At 57.3% G+C, this 24,476-nt stretch overlaps 1 protein-coding gene across 1 annotated transcript; it reads right to left on the bottom strand.

Annotated features, from left to right (window-relative positions):
- Nucleotides 1–8,068: 8,068 nt before the first annotated feature.
- Nucleotides 8,069–13,912, bottom strand: MEX3D (mex-3 RNA binding family member D). Its single transcript, XM_058282158.2, has 2 exons — nucleotides 13,335–13,912; nucleotides 8,069–9,440 (listed from the first exon to the last, which is right to left on the bottom strand). The coding sequence occupies exons 1-2, from the start codon at nucleotides 13,849–13,851 to the stop codon at nucleotides 8,158–8,160; spliced, it is 1,800 nt and encodes a 599-aa protein (XP_058138141.1). The 5' UTR covers nucleotides 13,852–13,912; the 3' UTR covers nucleotides 8,069–8,157.
- Nucleotides 13,913–24,476: the final 10,564 nt, after the last annotated feature.

The raw sequence follows: 24,476 nt of genomic DNA, 5'->3' as shown, positions 1-24,476 counted from the left end.
TCGAATTTACCCGTGGCCTGGATCTCCCAGGACGCATCGTTCCAACTTTGGCGGTCAGTAGAGCTTTCAGTTGGCACGCGGCGGCGGCGCTTTGACGTGTCCCCATCATTGTGGTTTTTTTCCAAGCACGTCCTCGCTTCCTGGAGTCACCAGACGCTGCAGGCTCACCCGGGAACCCCCGCCCAGCCCCTCAGAGCAGCCGTTCCTCCAAGGAGCCGCCTTTCCACACAGCTGTTAGTCTCCTGTCGCTGCTGTAACAGCTCACCACAAACCGCGGTGGCTTAAACGACACCGACGAATTCTCATAGAACGTTCCGGAGGTCAGAAGTCCCAAAAGCGAGGTCGCGGCACAGCTGCGTTCCTTCTGAAGCTTCCGGGCAGAATCCGTGTCCCTGCCTGTGGCAGTGTGATAGTATTGATACATTTTTTTTTTAAAGATTTTTTATTTATTTCTCCTGCCCTCCCCCCACCCGGCTGTTGTCTGCTTTTTCTGTCCATTCGCTGTGTTCTTCTGTGTCCTCTTGCATTCTTGTCAGCGGCACGGGAATCTGTGTTTCTTTTTGCTGCATCATCTTGCTGTGTCAGCTCTCCGTGTGTGCGGCGCCATTCCTGGGCAGGCTGCACTTTCTTTTGCGCTGGGCGGCTCTCCTTACAGGGCGCACTCCTTGCGCGTGGGGCTCCCCTATGCGGGGGACACCCCTGCGGGGACACCCCCGTGTGTCACGGCACTCCTGGCACGCATCAGCACTGCGCATGGTCCAGCTCCACACGGGTCGGGGGCCCGGGGTTTGAACCCTGCACCTCCCATGTGGCAGGAGGACGCTCCATCCGTTGAGCCAAATCCGCTTCTCTATTGATAAGCTTTAAAAAAGAGATCTAGAGCTTGTGTTTGTGAACTGGTCTGCTCCTCTAGGCGTGATGCCCCTGGATTGTTTTCAATTCAAAGGCTTTACGTTTACTTGATTAAATCAAGATTAGGGCTGTGATTCGACCGCGCCATTAGGGCGCGGGGGGTCGTGTCCCTGCCCCCTTGGTGGGCTGTATAAACCGACACCCGCACGGGGAAGTAGATACTCGGAAGAGACTCGGCAGAGGAGAAAGCTTGGTTTTGACACTGGAGCCCCGGAGAGAGGTGAGCCGGCCCGGTAGTTTACAGCTGACCTTGTGAAGAGGACAGGGCGGCCGAGAAGCCCCGAGAGCCGAGCCCCATCCCAGCCCACAGCCGAGCTGGGCAGGAGCTGGGCCCACGGGTCTTAGAGGAAGAGGGAGGCTGGGCCGCGCAGACGTCGCCGCCATCTCGGTCACCACGCGGCCAGTGACTGGGGAGGAAGGACCTCTCATGGTGCCTTGAGTTGGACTCTTTAGGGCCTGTGGACTGTCAGCTTCTACCCCAATAACTCCCCTTTATAAAAGCCCCCCGATGCTGGGGTTTAAGATATATCTAGGGGATTTGAATCTCTGGACTGACCATGTGATAGCCAGGCCCTGAGCCTCAACAGACTTCAGCTCCTGCACTCTGGTTTATTGGACTTACCCCACTCAGCTAACATGGAGTTGAAGAATGTCAACCACCACACCAGGGAGCCTAGAGTGCCCACAACTGAAAGCAGGAGGATTGCATGCAGTATCCATGTGGAATTTAAGCCCCCTCTTGACATAGATGTGGAGTGGACACAACCAATCCAAGGTCCACAGGAAGGAGGAATACAGTAAGGATCAGAGTGGACTTAATGATATTCTATTCATGAACTATTGTGGTTAATAATCGAGAAAATGTGGCATTGGTGTGGGAAGGGTGGCCATGGTGGCTGCTGGGTGCGGGGAATGGGAGGAGGAGATGTGATGTGGAGGCATTTTCGGGACTTGGAGTTGTCCTGGGTGGTGCTTCATGGACAACTACGGCACATTGTAGATCCCCCCAGGGCCCACTGGATGGAACGTGGGAGAGTGTGGGCTATGGTGTGGACCACTGACCATGGGGTGCAGCGATGCCTGGAGATGTACTCACCAGATGCAGTGGATGTGTCATGATGAAGGGGGGGAGTGTTACTGTGGGGGGAGTGGTGGGGTGGGGGCAGAGGGGGTGAATGGGGGACCTCATATTTTTTTAATGTAATATTTTTAAAAAAATGAATAAATTGAGTAGAATTTGGGGAAAAAAAAGCCCCCGAGTCCTGGTAATTTGCACCAGCGCCGCTTCGGCCGACGACCACCGCCTGTTCCCGCTTCTGGAGGCTCCTGCGCTCCTGGGCACGGGGCCCCCTCCTTCGCCTGCGCAGCCTCAGCAGAGCCTCCGGGCCCCTCTCCAAGTCCGCCCCCTGCCCCCCTCCCCAGACAACCCCGTCTCAAGGCCCCTCCCTTCGCCCCCTGCCACGGCAGGGACCCTTCCGCGGGGGTCACGGCGGGCTCCGCTCCGCCACCCCCACAGCCCGCATGCTCTGCCCCCCACTCTTGTCCCACCCCGGCCGGGACCCCCACCCACTCCCCCGCTCTTGTCCCCATTTCCGGGCATCCTGGCGTCCCAGCCTCCCCCTCCACGGCCAGCTCAGCCCAAGACTTGGCTTTTGAAGAAATCATCAAAACTACACCCGTCAAAGTAAACATAAACGTGCCAAAAAACACAGTGTCTTCGACTGCAGCCCGACGCTCAGGATCACATTCTCGCCGGGCGTCTTACACGCCTGAGCCCTCTGCGTCGCTTGAAGAGCATCTCAAAGCCCGCAGAGCAAAAAGAGTTTTGCCGGCTGCTTCTGCCTTTAAATTAAGGCTAAATAAAAGGAAAACTTGGGCTTGGTGCTTGCGCCGGCCGCGTTCAAGTGCGCGATCGCCACGTGGGGCTGGCGGCTCCTGCACTGCTTGGAGCAGATCTAGAACATTTCCAGCATTGCAAAAGTCCTACTGGACAATGCCACTGGAACATTCTAGAGATGCTGCCTGGTACAAAGCCACCAGCCACGTGTGGCTATCGACATTTAAATTTGAAGTCATCAAACCTTTTTGAGAGGTAGTCTCCTTGGGAAAAGTGGACATGGTGGCTGATGGATATGGGGAGTGGCAGGAAGAGATGAGATGTGGAGGCGCCTTTGGGACTTGGAGTTGCCCTGGACGGTGCTGCAGGGGCAATCACCGGACATTGTAAATCCTCCCAGGGCCCACTGGATGGAACGTGGGAGAGTATGGGCCATGATGTGGACCAATGACCATGAGGTGCAGAGATGCCCAGAGATGTACTTGCCGGGGGCAATGGATGTGTCATGATGAAGGGAGTGTTGCTGGGGGGGGAGTGATGGGATGGGGGGGGCTGAATGGGACCTCATATATGTATATATATTTTTTAATGTAACATTTTTACAAAATCAATTTTTAAAAATTAAAATTAAAATTAAAAAAAAAAAAAATAGAGGTAGGCTCCTTTCCACAATCACGGCAGCTGCGTTTTAAGTACACAAAATGTAGACCTTTCCATCGTCATAGAACGTTCAGATGGACAAGACTGCGCTCTCGAGGTCCCAGTTATTTTCTGCAGGTCCACAAAACCCCGCCAGGGCCACAAACGCCAGAGTCAATATTTTCAGCTCTGGGCAGACGGCCTTTGCCACGGCCCCTCAGAGTGCAGGGATGATAGGAAGTGAATGGGTGAGGCTGTGCACAAACCAGACTTGATTTACAGACACTGGGAGTGGGCCAGATTTGGCCTGTGGACCGTAGTTTGCCGAACTCTGTTCTAGAAGGTTCTTTCTCAGTGAACAGAGCGTAAAGTCAGCTTAGGAACAAAAAATGCTCCAGCATGCTTTCCATGCCACAGAAGGGTCAGCTTAACATACTGAAACAATTTTCCCTGCAGTTCACACATTCATACCGAGATTAAACCAGGGGTAGCTCGGCTAGCAGCGCGCGCAGGTCCCCACGCATCACGTGGGGGAGGGATTCCCACGGCAGCGCGCGCGGCTCGACGCACGTCATGGAGAGGGTTTCCCGCAGCTGTGCCGCTCGGACTGCATTTTCTCAGCCAAGTCCGGGATAGGATCGGCTGTGCTTCGCTACACAGTTGTTTTAGAAGCTCCTGGACTAAGATTTGCAACCCAATCAGTTCTTGATTAATCCGCCCAGATCAGAGCAAATGCCAGTGACAAATATCTTCACAAGTTTACCCCAAAGAAAAGAAAAAGGTCTCTCTCACACAGACGCAAACCCAGTTGTGAAAGCCGTTTCCCCTCTGATCAAATCACTCCCGCCGCTGCTTTAGGTTCAAGATGACTCATCCTAAATTCTTCGGAAAATGAAACTGTTGGGTGCTGTCAGGGCACAGCCCCCCAGAGGGGTCTGCGTGAGCAAAATATCCTTTTTGCTCTGCTCGGCGTCGAATTCTCCTCGAGCAGTGGCTTACCGGCTCCCCACGCGGCTTCACGCTCCTTGGCCCTGTCTGGACGAGGGACAACGTCCAGGTCTTGAGCCTCGTTCTTGCTCCGTCCCCGCTGCCTGCGGCCACACCCTCCGACCTCTGGCCCCGTACCCGCTGCGGCCACAGCCCGCAGCTTCCCCGACCTCTTGACGGGGTCAGCCGCGAGGAGCCACCCCCGGCTCCACCCGGCTCCAGCAGCCTCGGCTTGCTCGGGGCCAGGGAGCCCTTTGGAGCTGTGCGTTTTCAGGGTCCTACGCCGGGCTCTCCAGCTGTGGGCCCGGGCTCGGACAGCTCACGGGCTCCTTCACCCTCAGAGGTTCTGACAGTACTCACGGGGCTCCACCTGCTCTTAGCCAACCCCTGCATCTAGCCAACTCCTCTGGCCAGCTTGCCTCTGAATCTTCAGACAGAATTCACGTACCCTCCCTTGAGCTCCTGCACACACCCACCTCCATCCATCCACCCATCTACCCACCCATCCATCCACCCACCTAGCCATCCATCCATCTGCCCACCCACCCCTCCACCCACCCACCCTTCCACCCATCCAACCACCCAACCATCCACCCAAACACCCATCCATCCAACCACCCACCCACCCATCCATCCACCCACCTATCCATCCCCCATCCATCCATCCATCCACCCATCCGTCTTTCCATCCATCCATCCATCCATCCATCCATCCATCCATCCATCCATCCACCCGTCTAACCACCCATCCGTCTTTCCATCCATCCATCCATCCATCCATCCACCCATCCACCCATCCATCCATCCATCCACCCGTCTAACCACCCATCTGTCTTTCCATCCATCCATCCATCCACCCATCCACCCATCCACCCATCTAATCACCCATCCATCCAATCATCCATCCACCCATCCACCCATTCACTCATCCAACCATCCATTCACCCACCCACCCACCCTTCCACCCATCCATCCATCCATCCACACAACCACCCATCCATCCACCCATCCACACATACATCCACCCACCCAACCATCATCCATCCACCCATCCATCTTTCCACCCACCCACCCACCCATCCATCTACCCAACCACCCATCCATCCACCCATCCACCCATCCACCCACCCACCCATCCATCCATCCATTTATCCACCCATTCACCCATCTAACCACCCATCCATCCAATCATCCATCCACCCATCCACCCATTCACTCATCCAACCATCCATTCACCCACCAACCCACCCATCCACCCATCTGTCTTTTCATCCATCCACCCACCCAACCATCATCCATCCACCCATCCATCTTTCCACCCATCCATCCATCCACCCATCTAACCACCTATTCATCTACCCATCCATCTTTCCATCCATCCATCCACCCATCTAACCACCCATCCATCCAATCATCCATCCACCCATTCACTCATCCAACCATTCATTCACCTACCAACCCACCCATCCACCCATCTGTCTTTTCATCCATCCACCCATCCACCACCCATCCATCGACCCATCCACGCATCCATCCACCCACCCAATCACCATCCATCCACCTATGTCTTTCCATCCATCCATCCATCACCTATCCATCCATCATCCATCCTTCCCTCCACCTATCCAACAAATATTAAGCACCAAGTGCTCAGGCACTGTTCTTTTGCTGTGTTTGTTGGATTCTTCCTGGCCTCAGAGCAAGGGGTCTGTGTCCAGCCCGAGCCCGAGGATTGTCAGCACCTTGAGGGCAGCGACCCCCTGGGCCCGAGGGGGACCCTCACGGGCCAGCGTGCATTGAGCACTTGCCCTGGGCCAGGCTCTCAGTGCACCTGCAGGCAGGCTCTCCAGGTAGGTGGTGGCCCGCCGGAGCAGAGCCCTGGGCCCGAGCCACGGGACCTTGGCACGGTCACCGGACACCGTCTTGTCCTGCTAGCTCCTCCCAGCCTCCTCTGGGCATTTTGAGGTACCTCGGCTTTCTCCAAATTTAGGGCATGTAACTGATAAGCTGACCCCACCTGCTGCTCCCGTGGCCGAAACGCCCAAAGACACTCAGCTTGCCCCCTGCAGGCCCCTGCCCCCGCGGCCCCACCCATCTCCTTCCCAAAGACTCCCTCCCAACCACCTTGCCTTTCCCGTGACCCCGGCTCCTTGCGGGTGGCTTGCCCCCCACTTCCTGGCCTTGGCACCCCACTTCCCTGTGCCCTCCCCCATATCACCAGGCCCAGACCCACCCCTCCCACTCTGAGTCCAGGCCCAGGCTCCCCCCAGAGCTGGAAGGCCGGAGGGGTCCGAGCTAGGAGCCCCCCGACTTACAGGTTGGGGGGGTTCTGGGCCAGCACCAGGCAGGGCTCTCCTGAGACCCCCGCCCGCTCCACAGCCCAGGACAGAGCTCCGTGTCCGGGTGTCCTGCTCTCAGCAGGAGGGGCTGGGGTCTGCGCGCAGGCGCCGCCTCCAGCTCTGCGGCTCCTTGGCCCCTCACTGGCCCTTGTGGCACGTGGACACAGGTGTCCCTGCCCGTCTCGGGACCCCCCCCGCCACGCCTTCGCAGAGGGCTGTGCTCCCCGCTGCCCACCCCTCCCTGCGGGCACCTCGGCCCCCTGCCCTGTCCCCAGCCAGTCCCAAGCCCTCCCTGAAGGCGGGCACCTGCTCTCCAGCGGGGTGGGTCCCAGGGTGGACCTCGAGGCCCCTGCTCAGCCCTCCGTGGGGGGCGGGCCCTGGACAGCTCCAGTCCTCGGTTCCCCCCACCTGCACGACTGCAGACGGGCTGATGGGGACACCCCCCGGCGGGGGCCCAAGATTCAGCCCTGAACTTGGGGGGCAGCTTGGTCCCCGCATCGGGGCTGCCTGCAGCCCACCTTCCCCTGGACAGTGAGGGTCGAGGAGCCAACGGTGGGCGTCCTGCTCCCAGTCTCCCCCGGCCCCCCACACCACACCGAGGCCGCGAGCTCACGTGTAGTAAAAAGACTTTATTAAGAAGGCTTTGAAGTCAAAAAATAAAACTCTTGATACAATTTTCTTAACCCTTAAGTCAGCTCAACAAATATATAATCAGTGATTTAGCTGGGTAAGGTTAAGGGTCCGTTATTTTATTTAAAATAAAATATATTTTTAGTTCTTAAAATTTATTCCATAAAGTACATATTTCCCTATAAATTCCCTACATATACACAAGAGGTAAAAAGTAAAAAAAAAAAAAACAAAAACCCACAAAAACAACAATAATAAACATAAAAATAAAATAATAAAAAAATTAAAAAAACAAAACGTTAGAAATCTCTGGGACGCCCCGCTCCCCCGCCCCGGCCGCGTGTGGTTGGTGTAGAAAACGGTAAACGGTGAGCCTGGAAAACGGAGTAGAAACAGCCCCACCGGCGGGGGTCGGCACAGGCTGAGAACCGCCGGGGAAAACAAATGCTCTCGGATCAGAAAACGGCTCCGTACAAAAGAACGATAACCCAAGGCTGTAAAAACTTTGTTGTTGTTTTTTCAAAAGCTCACTCCGCGGGAAGAGGGGGGTGTCTTAAACAAAAAAGTGCAAGCGGACCTTTTCTTCCTTGTTTATTTTAACCTATCGACTCAACACTGGTACTTAGGGACTGTAGCTCGGCCGCCGGCTCGCCGCCTCCGCGCCTGGGACGCGAGTTAAAGCTCCACCGGCAAGGCTGGCGGGCGCGGCCCCTGTGTCCCCCGCCCCGTCCCCCGCCCGCGCCCCCTCTCCCACCCCCCCTGCGCCCGTGGCTGCACCTGCTCCCGGCGGCCTAATGGCCTGAGGGCCGCGGGCTAGGAAAAGATATGAATGGCCTGCGTGGCGGGCGTGCGGCAGGCCGGGCACTCGGGCTCGCTCTTGCCGCAGATGCGGAGCGCGCAGTCCATGCAGAAGAGGTTGTGGCCGCAGGGCACGAGGGCGGCCATCACCTCGCCCTCGGCGCACACCACGCACTCCCGCGCCGAGGCCGCGCCGCCCGCAGCCGCCGGGGCCTTGCGGGCGCTCTCGTCCACGGCGGGCCCCGGGGCGCTGCCCGGCAGCGAGCCGGGTGCCGGGAAGCACGCGAGGGGACCCTGCGGCGGCAGCCAGGACAGGGCGCCCGCGGGGTCCGGGCCGCCGCGGCGCGCCAGCGGCAGCTCCAGGCCCAGCGCGCCCGGCTCGGGCAGCGTGGGCGAGTGGCGCGGGGTGCCGGCCGTGCTGCCGCGGCGGGCGGCCACGGGGGGCGGCGCGGGGGCCCCGTTGATGGCCGAGCAGCCGCCGAAGGCCGGCAGGGGCGCGGCCCGCTCGAAGGGGCTCCAGATGGCCGCGGCCGCCGGCACGGTCAGGTCCAGCGCCAGGAAGTCGAAGCCGAAGTCGCAGTCCTCGGGGGGTGCGGCGGGCGTCCCGGGGCCGTCGCCCCCGAAGGTGAGGCCGCCGTTGCCCGCGCCGTAGGGGCTGGAGGGGCCCGTGTCCGGCCCCAGCCCCCGGCCCCCCGCGTAGAAGGCCTCGGGGTCCCCGCGCAGGCCAGCGGGGGGCGCGGGGGGCCGGCGCCCCGGCTTGGGGGCCTTGGCCCAGAGGCCGGCGGCGGCCGCGCCCAGCAGGTCGAGGCAGACGTCGGTGCCGTTGGCGTGGAAGTCGCTGTCGGGGCCGGCGTCGGTGAAGGCGCCGGTGCGCAGCGTGATGTGCGCCTCGATCTCCTCGCGGGCGCGGTCCACGTTCTCGGGCATGCCGGTGACGGCGAACACCGGCTCCTTGTCGCGGCCCGGCGTGACGATGTAGGTGTGCGTCTGCTGCTGGATGCGCTTGATGGTGGCACCTTTGGGGCCCACCACCAGCCCCACGACGCGGTAGGGCACGCGCACCTGGATGGTGGTCTGGCCCGGCAGGCCCGGGGGTCCCGGCGCGGCGCCCGGAGGCCCGCCCGCCTTGCCGCGCGTGGCGCGGATGACCGAGAAGTGCTCGGCAGCCGACAGGATCTCGCGCTTGGCCATCTCCACGTCCTCCTTGCGGCCCGTCACGATGAACACCGGCTCCTCGCCGCGCACCGGCGTCTTGATGTACGTGTTCGTCTTGGCGCGCAGCGCCTTGATCTTGCAGCCTGCGGGGGAGGGGAGAGGCTGGGTGAGGGCCCCCGGCCGGGCCTCGGCATCCCCTTCGGTCCCGGGGGGCGGGGGGGGCGGCGCGGGGGCTGGCACGGGAGTCAGGAGGGAGCCGCCGAGACTGGCCCCCCGTCTGGGGAAACTGAGGCTCAGGGCGCAGAAAGCACCTATGAGTTCCTCCTGACCAGCGGCTGAAGGTGACCCCCTAACTGGGCCCCGGCTGGAGAGGCCTCTGCGAGCCTCAGTTTCCCCTGCTGCCCTGGTGTAAGGGGCCTGCAAAGGGCCCAGGTGGGCTGCGCCCAAGGACCCACCATCACTGCTGCCGGGGCCAGGCTGGGGGGGTCTGTGGGGAGCAGGGTCCCCGCTGAGGCCGACGGGGGCCGCCGTCCCTGCAACCTTCAACAGCCAGGGACCCCCTGGGGAGTCTTGAATGGAGGCCCCGGGTGAGACCCCTGGGCCCCCAGGTACAAGCAGGGTAGGGGGCTGCAGCTCCCCCCGGCAGCCCCGGGCCAGGGGCGGATCCACCGGGGGGATCAGGGCCTTGGAGGAAAAGGGGGCCATGCCCTGCATTGGGGGGGCAGGCAGGTCCCCTCTCCCTGCTGCTCCCCCAGTTCCACGGTTGCCCTCAGCAGCCACAGCGCCTCACGGGCACCCCAAACCACGGCCCCGCCTACTGCAGCTCCCCCTCCCACCGTCCCTCACAGTGAGGCCTGCCACCGGGCAGGCTCCTCTCGCCCCCCTCCCCAGCATCAAGTCATGGCCCCGCGCCCCCTCCTCCAGGAAGCCGCCCTGACGGCCTGGAGCGGGGAAGGCACCTCCCAGGCTCCTCGCCAAGTGTCCGGCTCCCCAAGCACCCCCACCCCCGAGGCTGGGACTCGCCGCCCCCCAGGCACAGGACGGACCCTTCCCGGCCTCGGTTTCTTCATTTGTAAAAACGGGGCTGGGGCACCCCGACCTCCGGGGCCTGAGCGGTGGGCAGGGGGTTCACCCGAGGGCCCCCCGGGGGGCCACATGCTCCAGGCACGGGGTCCCCGGTCTGGCCTTCTGTGCCTCCCGCTCCCACCCAGGTGGGCAGGGACCTGGCGGGAATAGGGGTGCGTCCGAGGCTGGAGCAGACCGAGGCGGCTTGGGTGTCGGGGGGCGGGACACATCTGGGCAAGCCTGAGTGGAGGGGGACCAAGCCCCGGTTTGCTGGGCTCGGGCGGAAAATACCCATATGGGGTGCCCTCGTTGTGGCCAGACCCTCCCCAGGAAGGCCCCGTGCAGAGCCTAGACCAGCGGGCGGCCCCCCGCCCACTCTGGGGGGGCTCTAGACACTGGGGACCCAGAAGACAGGCCCCCAGCCTGCAGAGCCCCCTGCGTGACCATGGGGTACAGAATTAACCAAGCCACAAGCCATGGGGGGAGCGGAGGGGAAAGAGGCCCCCGGGGGTGGGGTGCTCCTGGCGGAGGGCGAACCCCAGAACCGAAAGCCAGTCCACCCACGGCCAAGAGTGGGACCAGCGGGGGCTCCGGTCCGAGCCCACCTCCCCGCCAGCCCCCATGGCATGGGAGGGCTCGCTTGGGGACGGGGCAGATTCATCTGTCCACAGGGAAACCCGACTCAGGGTGCGCTGTGGGGCGGGGGGAGGGGGAGCCAGAAAACCCTTTCTTGCTGGACAAGCACCCGAGCCCGCTGGGGGTGGGGACAGGCAGGGAACCACGTGAGCAGAGAGGCCGGGAGTCCCCGAGGCAGCCCCCCGACTGAGGGAGCACGACGGCCTGGGGCCACCGTGTGCTGCCCAGGAGGACAGAGGCCCAGGGACGGGGCGCAGTGGCCGGCGGCCTCGCTTCACCCCTTACCAGAAGGGGGGGCCCGTGCAAGACCCTGGAGACCCAACCGTGACCACGCAAGAGCCCGGCTGGGGCCCCCCTCTGGCCCCCGTCTGGCCCCCGTGGCCCAGGGGAGGGGCTGGGGGGCAGCCACTGGGCAGGGTGGCCCCAGGGCCTGGCAGGCAAGGCGGGCCCCGGGAGGGTCTCAGGGGGACCCCTGCCCGAGGCCATACCCTTCAGCCGCCTCCAAGGCAAGCGTGCCTTTGAGCTCTAGGGAGAAACCCCCGCTCAGCCCCTCAGAGCCTCCACGGGGCTGGTCCGAAAGGCGGGGCCGCCTCCCCTCTCTGGACCCCTCAAGCGCTCTGGAAAGCAGAGCCCTCTTTCCCGACCCACCCCCAGAGGTACGGGCTGCCCGGAGAAACGAGGGATCCGCCCCCGCTACAAGCTCTGACCCCGGCCTTAGCCTCCTGCAGTGCCCCCTTCCCCCTGTGTGACCCGGACGCGGCGGGACGCTATCTCGGGGACAAGGTACAAACCGGGGAGGTTGGGTAAGTCGAGGCAGCCCTGGCCCGAGACGGCAACAAGCAAAGGGGAGAGGCCAGGCGGAAGAGACAGTCTCGTGTCTGGGAACCCGCAGAGGGGAGCATGGGGTGGGCGATCAGGGAGAGGGTGCAAGGGGCCTGGAAGGGCGTCCTGGACACCTGGGTGAGAGGCGCTGGGAGCCACTGACAGTTCTAGAGCTGCGGAGCTCCCCATCTGACCCGGCACCCGCAGCTCACTGGCAAAGCCTCTTAACGTCCCAAGGTAGGTGCTGTCCCCACGTTACTGCGGGGGGCTCTTGTCACAGGCCTCTCCTGGCCCTGGCGCCCACTCAGCAGCGGCCGAGCCCCCTGACCTGGCCGCCAGAGGGTGCTGGGTCCAGGGCCACTGCCTCTCGCCACCACCCTGAGTGGCCGTGGCTGTGCAGGAGGACCCTCCCGGGGGGACGTGCACATTCCCGCGGTGTCCCCCCTCGCTGGCACCGCCGACAGCCTGGCGACTTTGGCCAGATGACCTCTGGGCCTCTGTCTCGACGCCTGTCCCCGCGGGCTCACGGGCACTCAGGATGCACAGTGCTTCTTTACAGGGGGCAGTGATGGGGGGGCGGGGACGGGGGGTCATGCCGTGTCCGCTCGTGGGGGCAGCTGGCAGGCTCGGGGGATGATGCACGGCCTCTGGGTCTTGCCCGGTCCCCGCTGTGTCCCACCTGGGTGGACACCCGAGCCTCGCACCCCGGGATGGAGGGCCCCACCCACAACCAGGGAAGGATGGAGCAGGGGCCCCTGCGGTGCCGTGCCTGGGGGGAGGGGGCAGGTGACACGCCTTTGGCAGGCCCCCCCATGGCCCAGCGTCCTGCAGCCTCACCAGGAGCCCCACCCAGGCCCCACCCCGCGTTCTAGAACCCGGCAGAGCCCGGCGGTCAGCAGGGAGCTGGGTGGAGGCAGGGGCGCCGGGAGGGAGGGAGGGCAGGGGAAAGTTGCGGCCCCGCGGGCACTGCCCGCCGCCCGCCCCGCAGCTCGAGGGCCAATGAGCTGCAGCCGGCCTGATGTCACCCTGCGAATCTCGGCCCGGCTCTCTAACAAAGAGAACAATGGGGCGGCCGCGGGGACGCTCCAGCCATGCCACCGCTGGGACCCCACACCCGGGCCTGCCGCCCCCAGGCCTGCTCCCGGAGGACTGGGGGGCCCGCCCCGGAGCCGGCCCCGCACACCCCCGCCCCGGCCACCCTGCCTGCTCTTGCCCTCTCTGGGGAATCCGCTCGCGTCCTGTTCTGCCCCTTGGCCCCCGGGGCAGGGTCCCCGGGGGGGCGAGTGGCCCGTGCCCCCCTTTGTGGGGTCAGGCTTCTCGCCCTAGCCCTGCCCGCCAAGTCCCCTTCCGATGGAGCGCGCCCACTCCCGGGGCTGGCCCCCGGCCCCTGCGCCCTGCTCCCGGGGCAGCCCGAGGGGCCCCTTCCGGGGCCGGAGGCGGCCCAGACAAAGGCGGCGCGGGGCCGGAGGGCGGGGCGCGGCTGCACCCAACTTTCCCCCGCGGCGGCCACTCACCCTGGCGGCCCACGATCTCGGCGACGTGCTCCGAGCTGGGCACCGGCACGCACTCGGTCATGTTCACGCTCTTCTTGCGGCTGCCGATGGCGCTCATCTGCTCGGCCAGCAGCGCCGGGGGGCCCAGCGCCGCGGGGTGGGGCGCGAAGCCCGCGAACACGTCGGGGGGCGAGGGCCGGGGGCTCACGTCGGGCTCCAGCTGCGGCCGCGGCCCCGGGGCGCCGGGCAGGGGCGCGCCGGCCGCGGGCCCGTCGGGGGGCGCGGGCTCGGCCGGCCCCTCCTCGGCGCCCGCGGCCCCCAGCCCCAGCGCCGAGAGCCGGTCGAGCGCCAGGCGCAGCGCGGCGGCCGCGGCGTCGGGCTCGGGCGGCGGCGGGGGGCGCGGGCCGGGCGCGGCCTCCCCGTCGGCGGCCGCGGGCGGCGGCGGGGGGTCCGGGCCGGGGTCCCCGCCGCCCGCCGCCCCGGGCCCGGCCGCCGCCTCGCCGCCGCCGCCGTCGGGCTGGAGGGTGGAGCCGGGCATGGCCCGCGCTAGCGCTCGGGCGCGCGCCCCTGCCGCTCGGCCGCCGGCCGCGCGCGCCGCCGCCGCCGCCGCCGCCCGCGCCGCCGCCCTCCGCCTCTGCGAGCTCGGCCGCCGGCCGCCGGCATCCAGCGGCGGGGGCGGCGGCGGCGCGGGCGGCGGCGGGGCGGCGGCTGCTCGGGGCGCCCGCGGGCCCGGGCGGGGCGGCGGCGGGGCGGCGGCGGGGCGGCGGCGGGGCGGCGGGGCGGCGGCGGCGGCGGCGGGGCGGCGAGGCGGCGGCGCGGCGGCGGGGACGCGGCTCCCTCCCTCCCGCCCGCGCGGCCTCGGCCGGCCCCGCCCCCGGCGCCGCGGCCCCGCCCCGCGACGTCACGCCGCGGCCAACAATGGGGCGGCCGCCAGGGCGCACGCGCGCGGGCGGGGCCGGCCGGACGCCGGTCACGTGCCCCCCCCCCCCCCCCGCGCCTCCGCCGCGAGCCGCGGGGCGGGGCCCGGGGCGGGCGCGCACGTGGGGCCGCGGCCCGGCCCGGCAGGTAGGTTCCCCGCCCGCGGGCACCCTCTCTCCAGGTCCGCCGGGCGTCCGGTCTGGGGCGGAGGCGAGGGAACCGGGCCTTGTGGTCAGGCCACCCACCGCCACCCGCACCCGCACCCCGGGCCCTCACGGGGCCACGTGCCCTTGGCCGGAGCCTCGCCGCGTGGGCGGTGCCCCCCAGGGGCGCAGGTCGCAGCAGCCAGAGCCTGGGGCGTTGAGACCACCCTCCCGAGGTGCCTGGAGCCCTGCGGTCACCTCCCGCGGGGAGGCCTGACCTGCAGGGCTTGGGGTCAGTTTGCCAGATCCCCTCCCGAGCCAGCCGGTCCCTTCCTCTAACTGCCCTCTTTTCTGGGTTGGGACAAAGGAGCCCCATACGGTTTCCCGATGTGGGCGTGGCTGGGAGTGGTGCATCGCCCCGGACAGACTCCACCTGGGTCCGCCATCCGGGAGGGGTGGTGGGGCCCCCGGTTCCAGCCCCTGCCTCACTGGCTGACCAGATGGGCTCTCCAGACCGCACAGGGGCGCCTGCCTCTGTGTCCACCTGCCCCTGTGTTCACCCGTCCTGGACCCCGCTTCCCGGGTAGTGCCTCAGCTGTCCACCACCGGGCAGGGGGCCACCCCCAGCACCTGCCCCTTTGGTGTGCACTCGCCAGAGCCCAGGCTGGACTCCAGCCTGCTGTCTGCCCGCGGCCACGCTGGGGGCAAAGCCCTCTTCTCTTCCTAGACTCCTCAGTCCAGAGCCTTCCTCCACGCTTGGGCAGCACTCCTCGACCTCGACCCAGCCCCTGTTCCCCTCTTGGGGTCCTCCCTTCTCTTTCAACACTTGGAGGTTTTCATTCCTTCATCCTAACTTTTCACACCTGTCCCCCTTCCCTTGAGACAGAGCTTGGGGAGCAGGCACCCACCTTCTGCAGTCACCGCTGGGACCCCGAGTCCCACATCTGGTGAGGGACAGGCATAGCCCTCCCACCCCCGTGTTCCGGGCCTGGCCCAGGCCATAGAACCTTCTGCTGGCTGGAGTGGCCTCTGGGGCCCCACCTGAACCACTCCAGCCCCCTCGACCAGCCTCAGGCCCCCCAACATGGAGTGTGGGGGACTCGGGATTGTCTCCCCTAGAGGATGTGGCATTCGAGCTGGGCTTTGAGCAGAGAATAGCTTCGGGGACTTTGGCCATGCAGAATGGGGAAACTGAGGCTCAGATGGTGGCCCACCTTTGGGTGTGCTTTTCAGTGTGGGGCCATACATGTATGTGTGCTTTCTTGAAAGTGTCCCCTGACCCTGTCTGGGCCTGTGGAGAGATCTTCAGAGACTCAGACCCCTCAGGATAGGGCCCTGTGTTCCCAGAGAAGCTGGGTGCGGGGGACTTTGTGTCTTGAGGTGGGCACAAGTTCACACCTGCCTGGCATAACCTTCCCTTGGGCCCAGCAGGTGGCCTGGGAGAAGTCTGACCCCCCAGCCCATCGCTGCCACCTGGCACCACCGGGGCAGTGGTGGGTGGGCACGGGTTACCTGCTCCTCGTGGAGACATCGAGCCAACAGGAGGCTGGGTAAAGATGGAAGGGCACAAAGGAGGGCTTGGACGTTCGAAACACAATTGCTGAAATAAAAAGTTCAGGAGGAGGTTAGAAGATTCATGTCAGGGACACCTCCCAGGAAGAAGAGCAGAAGGGACCAGAGCTGGAAACCGGAAGTGGAAAGAGAAAACGGGAGGAAGCAGACATGGCTCAACTGATAGAGCATCCGCCTACTATATGGAGGGTCCAGGGTTCAAACCCAGGGCCTTCTGGCCTGTGTGGAGCTGGCCCATGCACAGTGCTGCCTGCGTGCAAGGAGTGCTGTGCCACGCAGGGGTGCCCCTGCGTAGGGGAGCCCCACGTGCAAGGAGTGCACCCCCAAGGAGAGCCATCCTGTGTGAAAAGTAAAAGCACAGCCTGCCCAGGAGTGGGGCCACACGCATGGAGAGCTGACACAGCAAGATGATGCAACAAAAAAGATGTAGTTTCCCAGTGCCCCCTGATAATACAAGAGGACATAGAACACACAGCGAATGGATACAGAGAGCAGACAATGGGGTTGCAGGGGAGAGAAATAAATAAAAATAAAAACTTAAATTAAAAAAAAAAAGAAAATGGGGGATTCAGAAATTCCAAAGAGAACAGAAGAAAAACAGAGTGGAGAATAGCACCAAAGAAATAATGGCAGAGAACACCCCGGGGCTGTGGGACCTGCAGCTTGCCCTGGGACTGTGCGTCCAAGGTCCTGCCGCCCTGCAGTTACTCCAGGTCACAGGTGGAGGATCAGGAATGGGAATGACTGAGGCTGAGATGCCACACAGCCCCATGGAAGCCAAAGGCAGCTGGCAGACCATCCACATTTCTGGGGGAGAGTGACGTCCAACCCTGAAGATTGCATCAGGTAGCAGGAAAAAGTCCAGACGTTGCTCACCCACAAGGACTTCTTGAATTAGCTCAGCATACTGAAGGATGTGCTCCAGCAAAACAAGGGAGTAACCAAATGGAAGCGGGGGTGGAAACTAGACCCACTGTGGGAAGGTGAGGGGAAGGGAAACCCCAGAAGGGAACTCTGGAGGGATATTAGGGCTTGGCTGTGTGCTGAAAGGCCACCTGGACCCCCAGTTCAAGCCCACCTGGGAGGGCTGGAAAAGAGAAAATTGGTAAGAGCAGCAAAACATCTTTAGAAAGGCAGAGGAGGGAAGCACCAAAATGTTTGAATGGGGTCAGGGTTTGTGGTGGGGTTGGGGCTGGGCATGGCTGTGTCTGAGGAAGGATTTTAGTGATACTTGTGTTTGTGTGTGTTTAACTATGTGCGTATATTATTTAGAAAAAAACACCATAATGTATTGAGGAAATAAGTGATAAAGAGCAAAAATGCAGTCATGAAGACTACAACTCACAGAGGCACAAAAGAGAAGGCGGGGACACCTGAGCCTAAGCGTGGGCTGGTGGCGAAGGCCAGGGTTTATGTGGGCACCCGCCTGGCACCCCGTCGGGTGCCTGCCCCAGCTGGAGACGGGAGTAGGTTGTGTGCTGGAATGATCCTGATGATCCTGAATCCCCAAAACATTGTAAACATGTTGACTGTGAGAATGTAAACAAGTTGAGAAAAACGTGTGTTTATGACAGACTGGACATGCATGCAAGGATACAATCTAGACTCGGTAAGGACATTGAGACCAGGCCTCGGGGGCCTAAAAACCAGAGCAGATGCCGCTGCATCACGAGGGGTGGCCACGGGAGCCCAGGTGCCCAGGCTGGGTCGTAAAGGAGCTCGCCACCGGGCTGCCACCAGCACCTCCTGCCAGCTGCTTCGGAACCTCCGCTGTCACCCGAGACCTCTCGTAAGAGGTGCCGCCTAGCCTGTGCTGCCCTTTGTTGACGGTGTTCTCCTCCACCTTTATAATATTTTAGTTTCTTTTTTTCAATTTTATTTTTTAAACTTTATTTTGTACATTTAATAATAGAAGATATAAACAATAAAAAAGAAAAAAACAGTTGAATAAAAACATACATTTCTCAATTAAATATACTGGATACCGATAAATTTTTTTTTTGAACATATACAGTATGTTACGCAATATGTTTGGTTCATAGTAATGCATTTGTCCTTTTGTGTCTGGCTTGCTTCACTCAACATAATGTCCTCCAGGTTCATGCATGTTGTCATGTGCTTCACAACTCCATTTCTTCTCACAGCTGCTTACTGTTCCATGTGAATACACCACGTTTGTTTATCCATGCATGCACTGATGGACACCTGGGTTGTTTCCAACTTTTGGCAATAGCAAATAATGCCCCTGTGAACGTCGTGTGCAGATGTCCGGTCGTGTCACTGCTCTCAGCTCTTCTGGGTATATACCCAGTAGTGGTACTGCAGGGTCATGTGAAAGTCTAAATCCAGCTTCCTTAGGAACTTCCCACAGTGCTCCACAGTGGCTGCACCACTCTGCATTCCCACCAGCAGTGAGTAAGTGTCCTGCCTCTCCACATCCTCTCCCACACTTGTAGTTCTTTGTCTTTTTAATAGTGGCCATTCTGATAGGTGTGAAATATCTCATTGTAGTTTTGATTTGCATTTCCCTAATCATTAGTGATGTTGAGCATTTTTTCATGTTTTTTTGCCATTTGTATTTCTTCTTTGGACAACTGTCTATTCAAGTCTTTTGTCCATTTTTTAAATTGGGTTGTTTGTCTTTTTATTGTTCAGTTGTAATATCTCTTTATGTATCCTAGATATGAAACTGTTATTGGACATGTGATTTCCAAATATTTTTCCCCATTGAGTTGGCTGCCTTTTTTACCTTTTTGACAAAGTCCTGTGTTGTGCAAAACTGTGTTTAATTTTGAGGAGGTCCCATTTATTTTTTTTTGAAATATTACATTAAAAAAATATGAGGTCCCCATATACCCTCCACCCATTCACCCCACTCCTCCCCCCATAACAACAATCTCCTTCATCGTCATGAGACATTCATTGCATCTATTTTTGCTTTTGTTGTGCATATTTTTTGGTGTAAGGTCCAAGAAACCACCACCTACCACAAGGTCTTTAAGATGTTTCCTTACATTTTCTTCTACTAGTTTTATGGTCCTGGCTTTTATATTTAGCTCTTTGATCCATTTTGAGTTGATTCTTGTATAGGGAGTGAGATAGGGGTCCTCTTTCCTTCTTTTGGTTATAGATATCCAGTTTGCCCAGCACCATTTGTTGAAGAGACCGTTTTGTCCCATTAACATGGTTTATTAGCTAAAGGGATGCTAATGCAAAATATCAGAAATGTGTTGTCTCTTATAAAGGGTATATATTTGGGGTAGAAGCTTATAGTTACTAGGGCATAAAACATTAATTCCCTCACCAAAGTCTGTTGCCATGTACTGGCGTAAGATGGCTGCCGATGTTTGCAAGGGTTCTGGCTCCCTCTTCCTCTCCTCTAGGGCTCTGTGGCCCCAGCCTCTTCCAATATCAGCTGTAGGCTGGGCTAAGTTTCCTCTCTCTCCTGGGGCTCATTCCTCTCCAGCTCAGCTGTTTCGTCTCTCCATAAGGTCAGCTGTAGGCTAATACACAAACAGCTCATCTCTCTTCCCAGGGCCCCTGCTGTGTCTACTTCCCAGGGCTCCAGCTCAAAACTCCAACACTTCCTTTCCTCCCTCCAAGGGGGTAGGGACTCAATGTCCTACTGACATGGCCCAAGCCTTAACCATTATTTAATCAAGTAAAAGGGAAACCTCTGGACCCAATATAATGTAATATGCCCAGAGGAAAAGGCCAGTTCACAAACATAACCCAATATTTTTGGAATTCATAAATAATACCAAACTGCTATGCATGGACTTGGCAGGTTTGTCCAAAAGCAGTTGGCTGTAGAGGTGAGGACTTATTTCTGGATAATTCTATTCCACTGATTGATGTCTTTCTCTTTGTGCCAGCACCATGCTCTTTTGACCACTGTGGCTTTGTATTATGTTTCAAGGTCACGGAAATTCTCCCAGGTCACTCTTCTTTTTTTAGAATACTTTTGGCTATTTGCATGCACTTTCCCTTCCAAATGAATTTGGTAATTGCCTTTTCTATTTCTGTAAAGTAGGCTGTTGGATTTTTGATCGTTACTGCATTGACTTTATAAATCAGTTTGTAGAAGATTAACATCTTTACTATTTCTCCTTCCAATCCATGAGCATGGAATGTCTTTCCATTTGTTTAGGTCTTTAAAAATTTCTTTTAGCATTGTTTTGTAGTTTTCTGCAAACAGGTTCTGTATTTCTTTGGTTAAATTAATTCCTAAGTATTTGAGTCTTTTTGTTGCTATTGTAAATGGAATTTTTCCAGATTGTTCAGTGTTGGTGTGCAAAAACATTACTGCTTTTTGCATGTTGATCTTGTATCGTGCCATTTTGCTGAGCTCATTTATTAGCCTAAGTAGCTTTGTTGTGGATACTTGAGAATTTTCTGAATACAGGATCATGCCATCTGCAGTGAGTTTTACTTCCTCTTTTCCTATTTGGATGACTTTAATTTTTTTTTCTTGTCTAATTGTTCTAGCTACAACTTCTAGTATAATACTGAATAACAATGGTGACAGTGGGCATCCTTGTCTTGTTCCTGATCTTAGAGGGAAAGCTTTCAACTTTTTTCCATTTAGTATATTGGCTGTGGGTTTCTCGTATATGCCTTTTATCATATTGAGGAATTTTCTATTATCTTTTGAAGTGTTTTTATCAAAAAAGGATGCTAGATTTTGTTGAATGACTTTTCTGCATTGATTGAGATGATCATGGGGTTTTCTTTCCTTTAATTTGTTAATGTGGCCTATTACTTTGATTGATTTTATGTTGAACCAGCCTTGCATAACAGGAATAAATCCCACTTGACCATATAAGTCTTTTGATATGCTGTTGGATTCCATTTGCAAGTATTTTCTTGAGAATTTTCAAATCTATCTTCACAAGAGATATTGATCTAAAATTCTCTTTTCTTGTAGTATCTTTATCTGGCTTTAGTAGTAGGGTGATGTTGGCTTCATAAAATGTGTTGGGTAATTTTCCTCTTCAGTTTTTTGGAAGAGTTTCAACAAGATTGGTATGTATTCTTTTGGAAATGCTTGGTAGAATCCACCTGTGCAGCCATCTGTTCCTGCACTTTTATTTGCTGGGAGATTTTTGATGATGGATTCAATCTCTTTAAATGTGATTGGTTTGTTAAGTTCTTTTATATTTTGTAGCATCAATGTAGGTTGGTTGTGCATTTCTAGGAATTTGTCCATTGGATCTAGGTTGTCTAGTTTGTTGGCATACAGTTTCTCATAATATCCTTATGGTCCTTTTTATTTCTGTGGGGTCAGTCATAACTTCCCCCCTTTCCTTTCTAATTGTATTTCTTGCATCTTCTTTCTTTTTTTCCTTTGTTAGTCTAGGTAGGGATTTGTCAATTTTATTCATCTTCTCAAAGAACCAGCTTTTGGTTTTGTTGATTTTCTCTATTGTTTTTTTAATTTTTTTTAAATTTAATTAATTCCCCTCCCCTCCCCCGTTGTCTGTTTTCTGTGTCTTTTTGCTGCGTCTTGTTTCTTTGTCCGCTTCTGTTGTCGTCAGCAGCGGGAAGTGTGGGTGGCGCCATTCCTGGGCAGGCTGCACTTTCTTTCACGCTGGGCGGCTCTCCTTACGGGTGCACTCCTTGCGTGTGGGTCTCCCCTGCGCAGGGGTGGACACCCTTGTGTGGCACGGCACTCCTTGCGCGCATCAGCACTGCACATGGGCCAGCTCCACACGGGTCAAGGAGGCCCGGGGTTTGAACCGCGGACCTCCCATGTGGTAGACGAACACCCTAACCACTGGGCCAAAGTCCATTTCCCTCTATTGTTTTTTTGTTCTCAATTTATTTCTCCTCTCATCTTTATTATTTTTCCTTCTGCTTGCTTTGGGATGGGTTTGCTTTTTCTAGTTTCTTTAGTTGTTCAGTTAAATATTTGAGTTTATCTCTTTCTTCTTTTTTTAATATAGGTATTTAGGGCTATAAATTTCCTTCTCAAGACTTCTTTCACAGTATCCCATAAGTTTTGATAAGTTGTGTTCTTGTTTTCATTTGTCTCAGTATATTTACTGATTTCACTTGCAATTTCTTCTTTGACCCACTGACTTCTTAGGAATGTGTTGTTCAGCCTCCACCCATTTGCAAATTTGCTTTTTTCCTATTATTGATTTCCAGTTTTGTTCCATTATGATCAGAGACGGTGCTTTGTATTCTTTCTTTCTTAATTGTATTTATTGAGAGCTGCATTGTGCTCTAACATGTCTATCCTGGAGAGGTGCATGGGCTGTTGAGAAAAATGTATAACCCGTTGAGTTTAGATGCAGCATTCTGTGGATGTCTGTTAGGTCTAACTTGTGAAGTCTCCAGCAATTTTGCCAGTTTGTCTCATGTATTTTGGGACACTCTGGTTAGGTGCATAGATATTTATGACTGTTATATCTTCCTGGTGGATTGTCCCTCTTATTTATAATGGCCTTCTGTACCTTTTATAACTTTTTTGCATTTAAAGTCTGCTTTGTCCACTATTTGTATAGCTACCCCTGCTCGTTTTTGGTTACTATTTGCATGGATTATCTTTTTCCAACCTTTCACTTTCAGCTGGTTTGTATCCCTGGGCCTAAAATGAGTTCCTTTTAATCCCTGGGTTAAAGTGAGTTCCATGTAAAATATAGATTCATGTTTTTTTAGAAATCTGTCTGCCTGTATCTTTTGATTGGGGAGTTTAATCCATTCACATTCCATGATATTACTGTATATGCTACTCCCACCATTTTATTCCTTAGTTTTCATAGGTCATATCTTTTTGTCTTTTTTACTCCTTTGGTTATCCTTTCTTTATTATACTTTCTTCTATGCTCTCCTCCAAGCCTCTCTCTCCTGTCTTTTTATTTCAGGTTCTAAGGCTCACTTTAATATTTCCTGCAAAGGTGGATTCTTTTTTGCAAACTCTTCGTGTCTGACTGTGAATATTTTATACTCACATTTATATTCAAAGAACAATTTTGCTGGATAATGAATTCTCGGCTGACAGTTTTTCTCTTTCAGTATCCTAATTGTATCACTGTCTTCTTGCCTCCATGGTTTCTGAAGAGAAATCCACACTAAGTGTCCCTTGTATGTGATAGTTTGCTTCTCCCTTACTGCTCAGAATTTTCTCTTTATCTTTGAATTTGGCATTCTGAGTAGTAGGTATGTATCTTGAAGTAGGTCTATTTGGATTTATTCTGATTGTGCACTTCTTGGATATGTAAGTGTATTTCTTTTGTGAGAGTTGGGAAATTGTCAGCTATTTCCTCAAATACTCTTTCTGCCCCTTTCCCCTTCTCTTCTCCTGGAACTCCCATGACACATATGTTGTTGTGTTTTGTGTTGTCATTCAACTCTCTGAGCCCCTGCTCGATTTTTTCCATTCTTTTCTCTTCAATTTCAGTTTTGTCTTCTGTATCACTTATTCTTTCTTCTATCGAGTCTGCTGTTGTATGCCTCTAATGTGTTTTTTATTTCACCTATTTTGTCTTTCACTCCCATGAGCTCTGTTACTTTTCTGTTCAGGATTTCAAATTCTCCTTTGCACCCACTCAATGTCTTCTTGATGTCATTTATCTCTTTAGTCATATTGTCTTTGAACTCATTAATTTGATTTTGTAAATTTGCATGCATCTCACTAATTCTCTCAAATCCTGCGTCTCTTCTGCAGTTTGGATATCTTTTTTGGGGGGCCATGTCTTCCATTTCCTTAGTATGCCTCATACACTTTTTTGCGGATCTCTGAGCGTCTGATTAGGGTGTAGTTTACTCAGGTGCTCAATTTCTATGTCTTTGTAGGCACTTAGTGGCGGGAGGCTGTGTGTTACCACTGCGTTTTGGTTTTTGGCACGACTTGGGTTGTTGGGATTGTCCCTGCTAGTTGCTCAAAACAGCTCTGAACCTGGTAATTGGTTGCAGACCCGATTCCTAAGACCTTGGGAACGGAAGCTACAAAGGCCGGGAAGAGCCTCTCTTTATTTTCTCACGAGCGCTTCCTTGGCCTGCAGCAGGCGGCGCTCCCCGGCGGCTCTCAGTCCCGGGCCTCCTCCGGGTGTATTTGTGGCAATGCAGACTGGATCGAGGCGGTGGCGCTTCCTGCAGGCAGGCCGGGGGCCTCGTGATTCACACTCTCGCAGGGTGTTCTCCTGCCTTCTCTGGCGGCCCCCTCCCTTTCACCGGGTGGGAGATATTTCCCCTCCCCTCTGAGTTAACACCCAGTCCCTGTTAGCAGAGGAGGAGATTGGGGGGTCGCACATCTCTAGCCCCTCACCGGCTCCAAGGCATCAGTGGTGCAGCGCCCGCCCCCTAACCCCAGCCCCCCACCTGGACGGGCTCCTGGACACACAGACCAGACTGTGGGCCGGACGCCGAGGCAGCCTTGGGCCATGTCCCTCTCTGCCCCCTTCCTGGGGAGGTGGTCCCTGGAGCCCCGTCTGTGGCTGCTGACCAGAGCCTGCGTGTTCTGAAGTGACCTCAGCTGGGAGGAGCAGTGGCTTCAGCTCAGCACTGTCGTCAGGATGCCCTCCTT

The sequence above is a fragment of the Dasypus novemcinctus genome, chromosome 19 (genome assembly GCF_030445035.2).
Source record: "Dasypus novemcinctus isolate mDasNov1 chromosome 19, mDasNov1.1.hap2, whole genome shotgun sequence".
Taxonomy (NCBI): Eukaryota; Metazoa; Chordata; class Mammalia; order Cingulata; family Dasypodidae; genus Dasypus; species Dasypus novemcinctus.
The sequence above is the reverse complement of the archived record's forward strand: the minus strand, read 5'-3'. Positions and strand labels throughout refer to the sequence as shown.

Excerpts from the sequence above, each read along its gene's own strand:
- MEX3D (XM_058282158.2), bottom strand. The coding sequence starts at position 13,851 with ATGCCCGGCTCCACCCTCCAGCCCGACGGCGGCGGCGGCGAGGCGGCG. Across the intron at positions 9,441-13,334 it reads CGAGATCGTGGGCCGCCAGG|GCTGCAAGATCAAGGCGCTG; the intron begins GTGAGTGGCCGC and ends CCTCCCCCGCAG.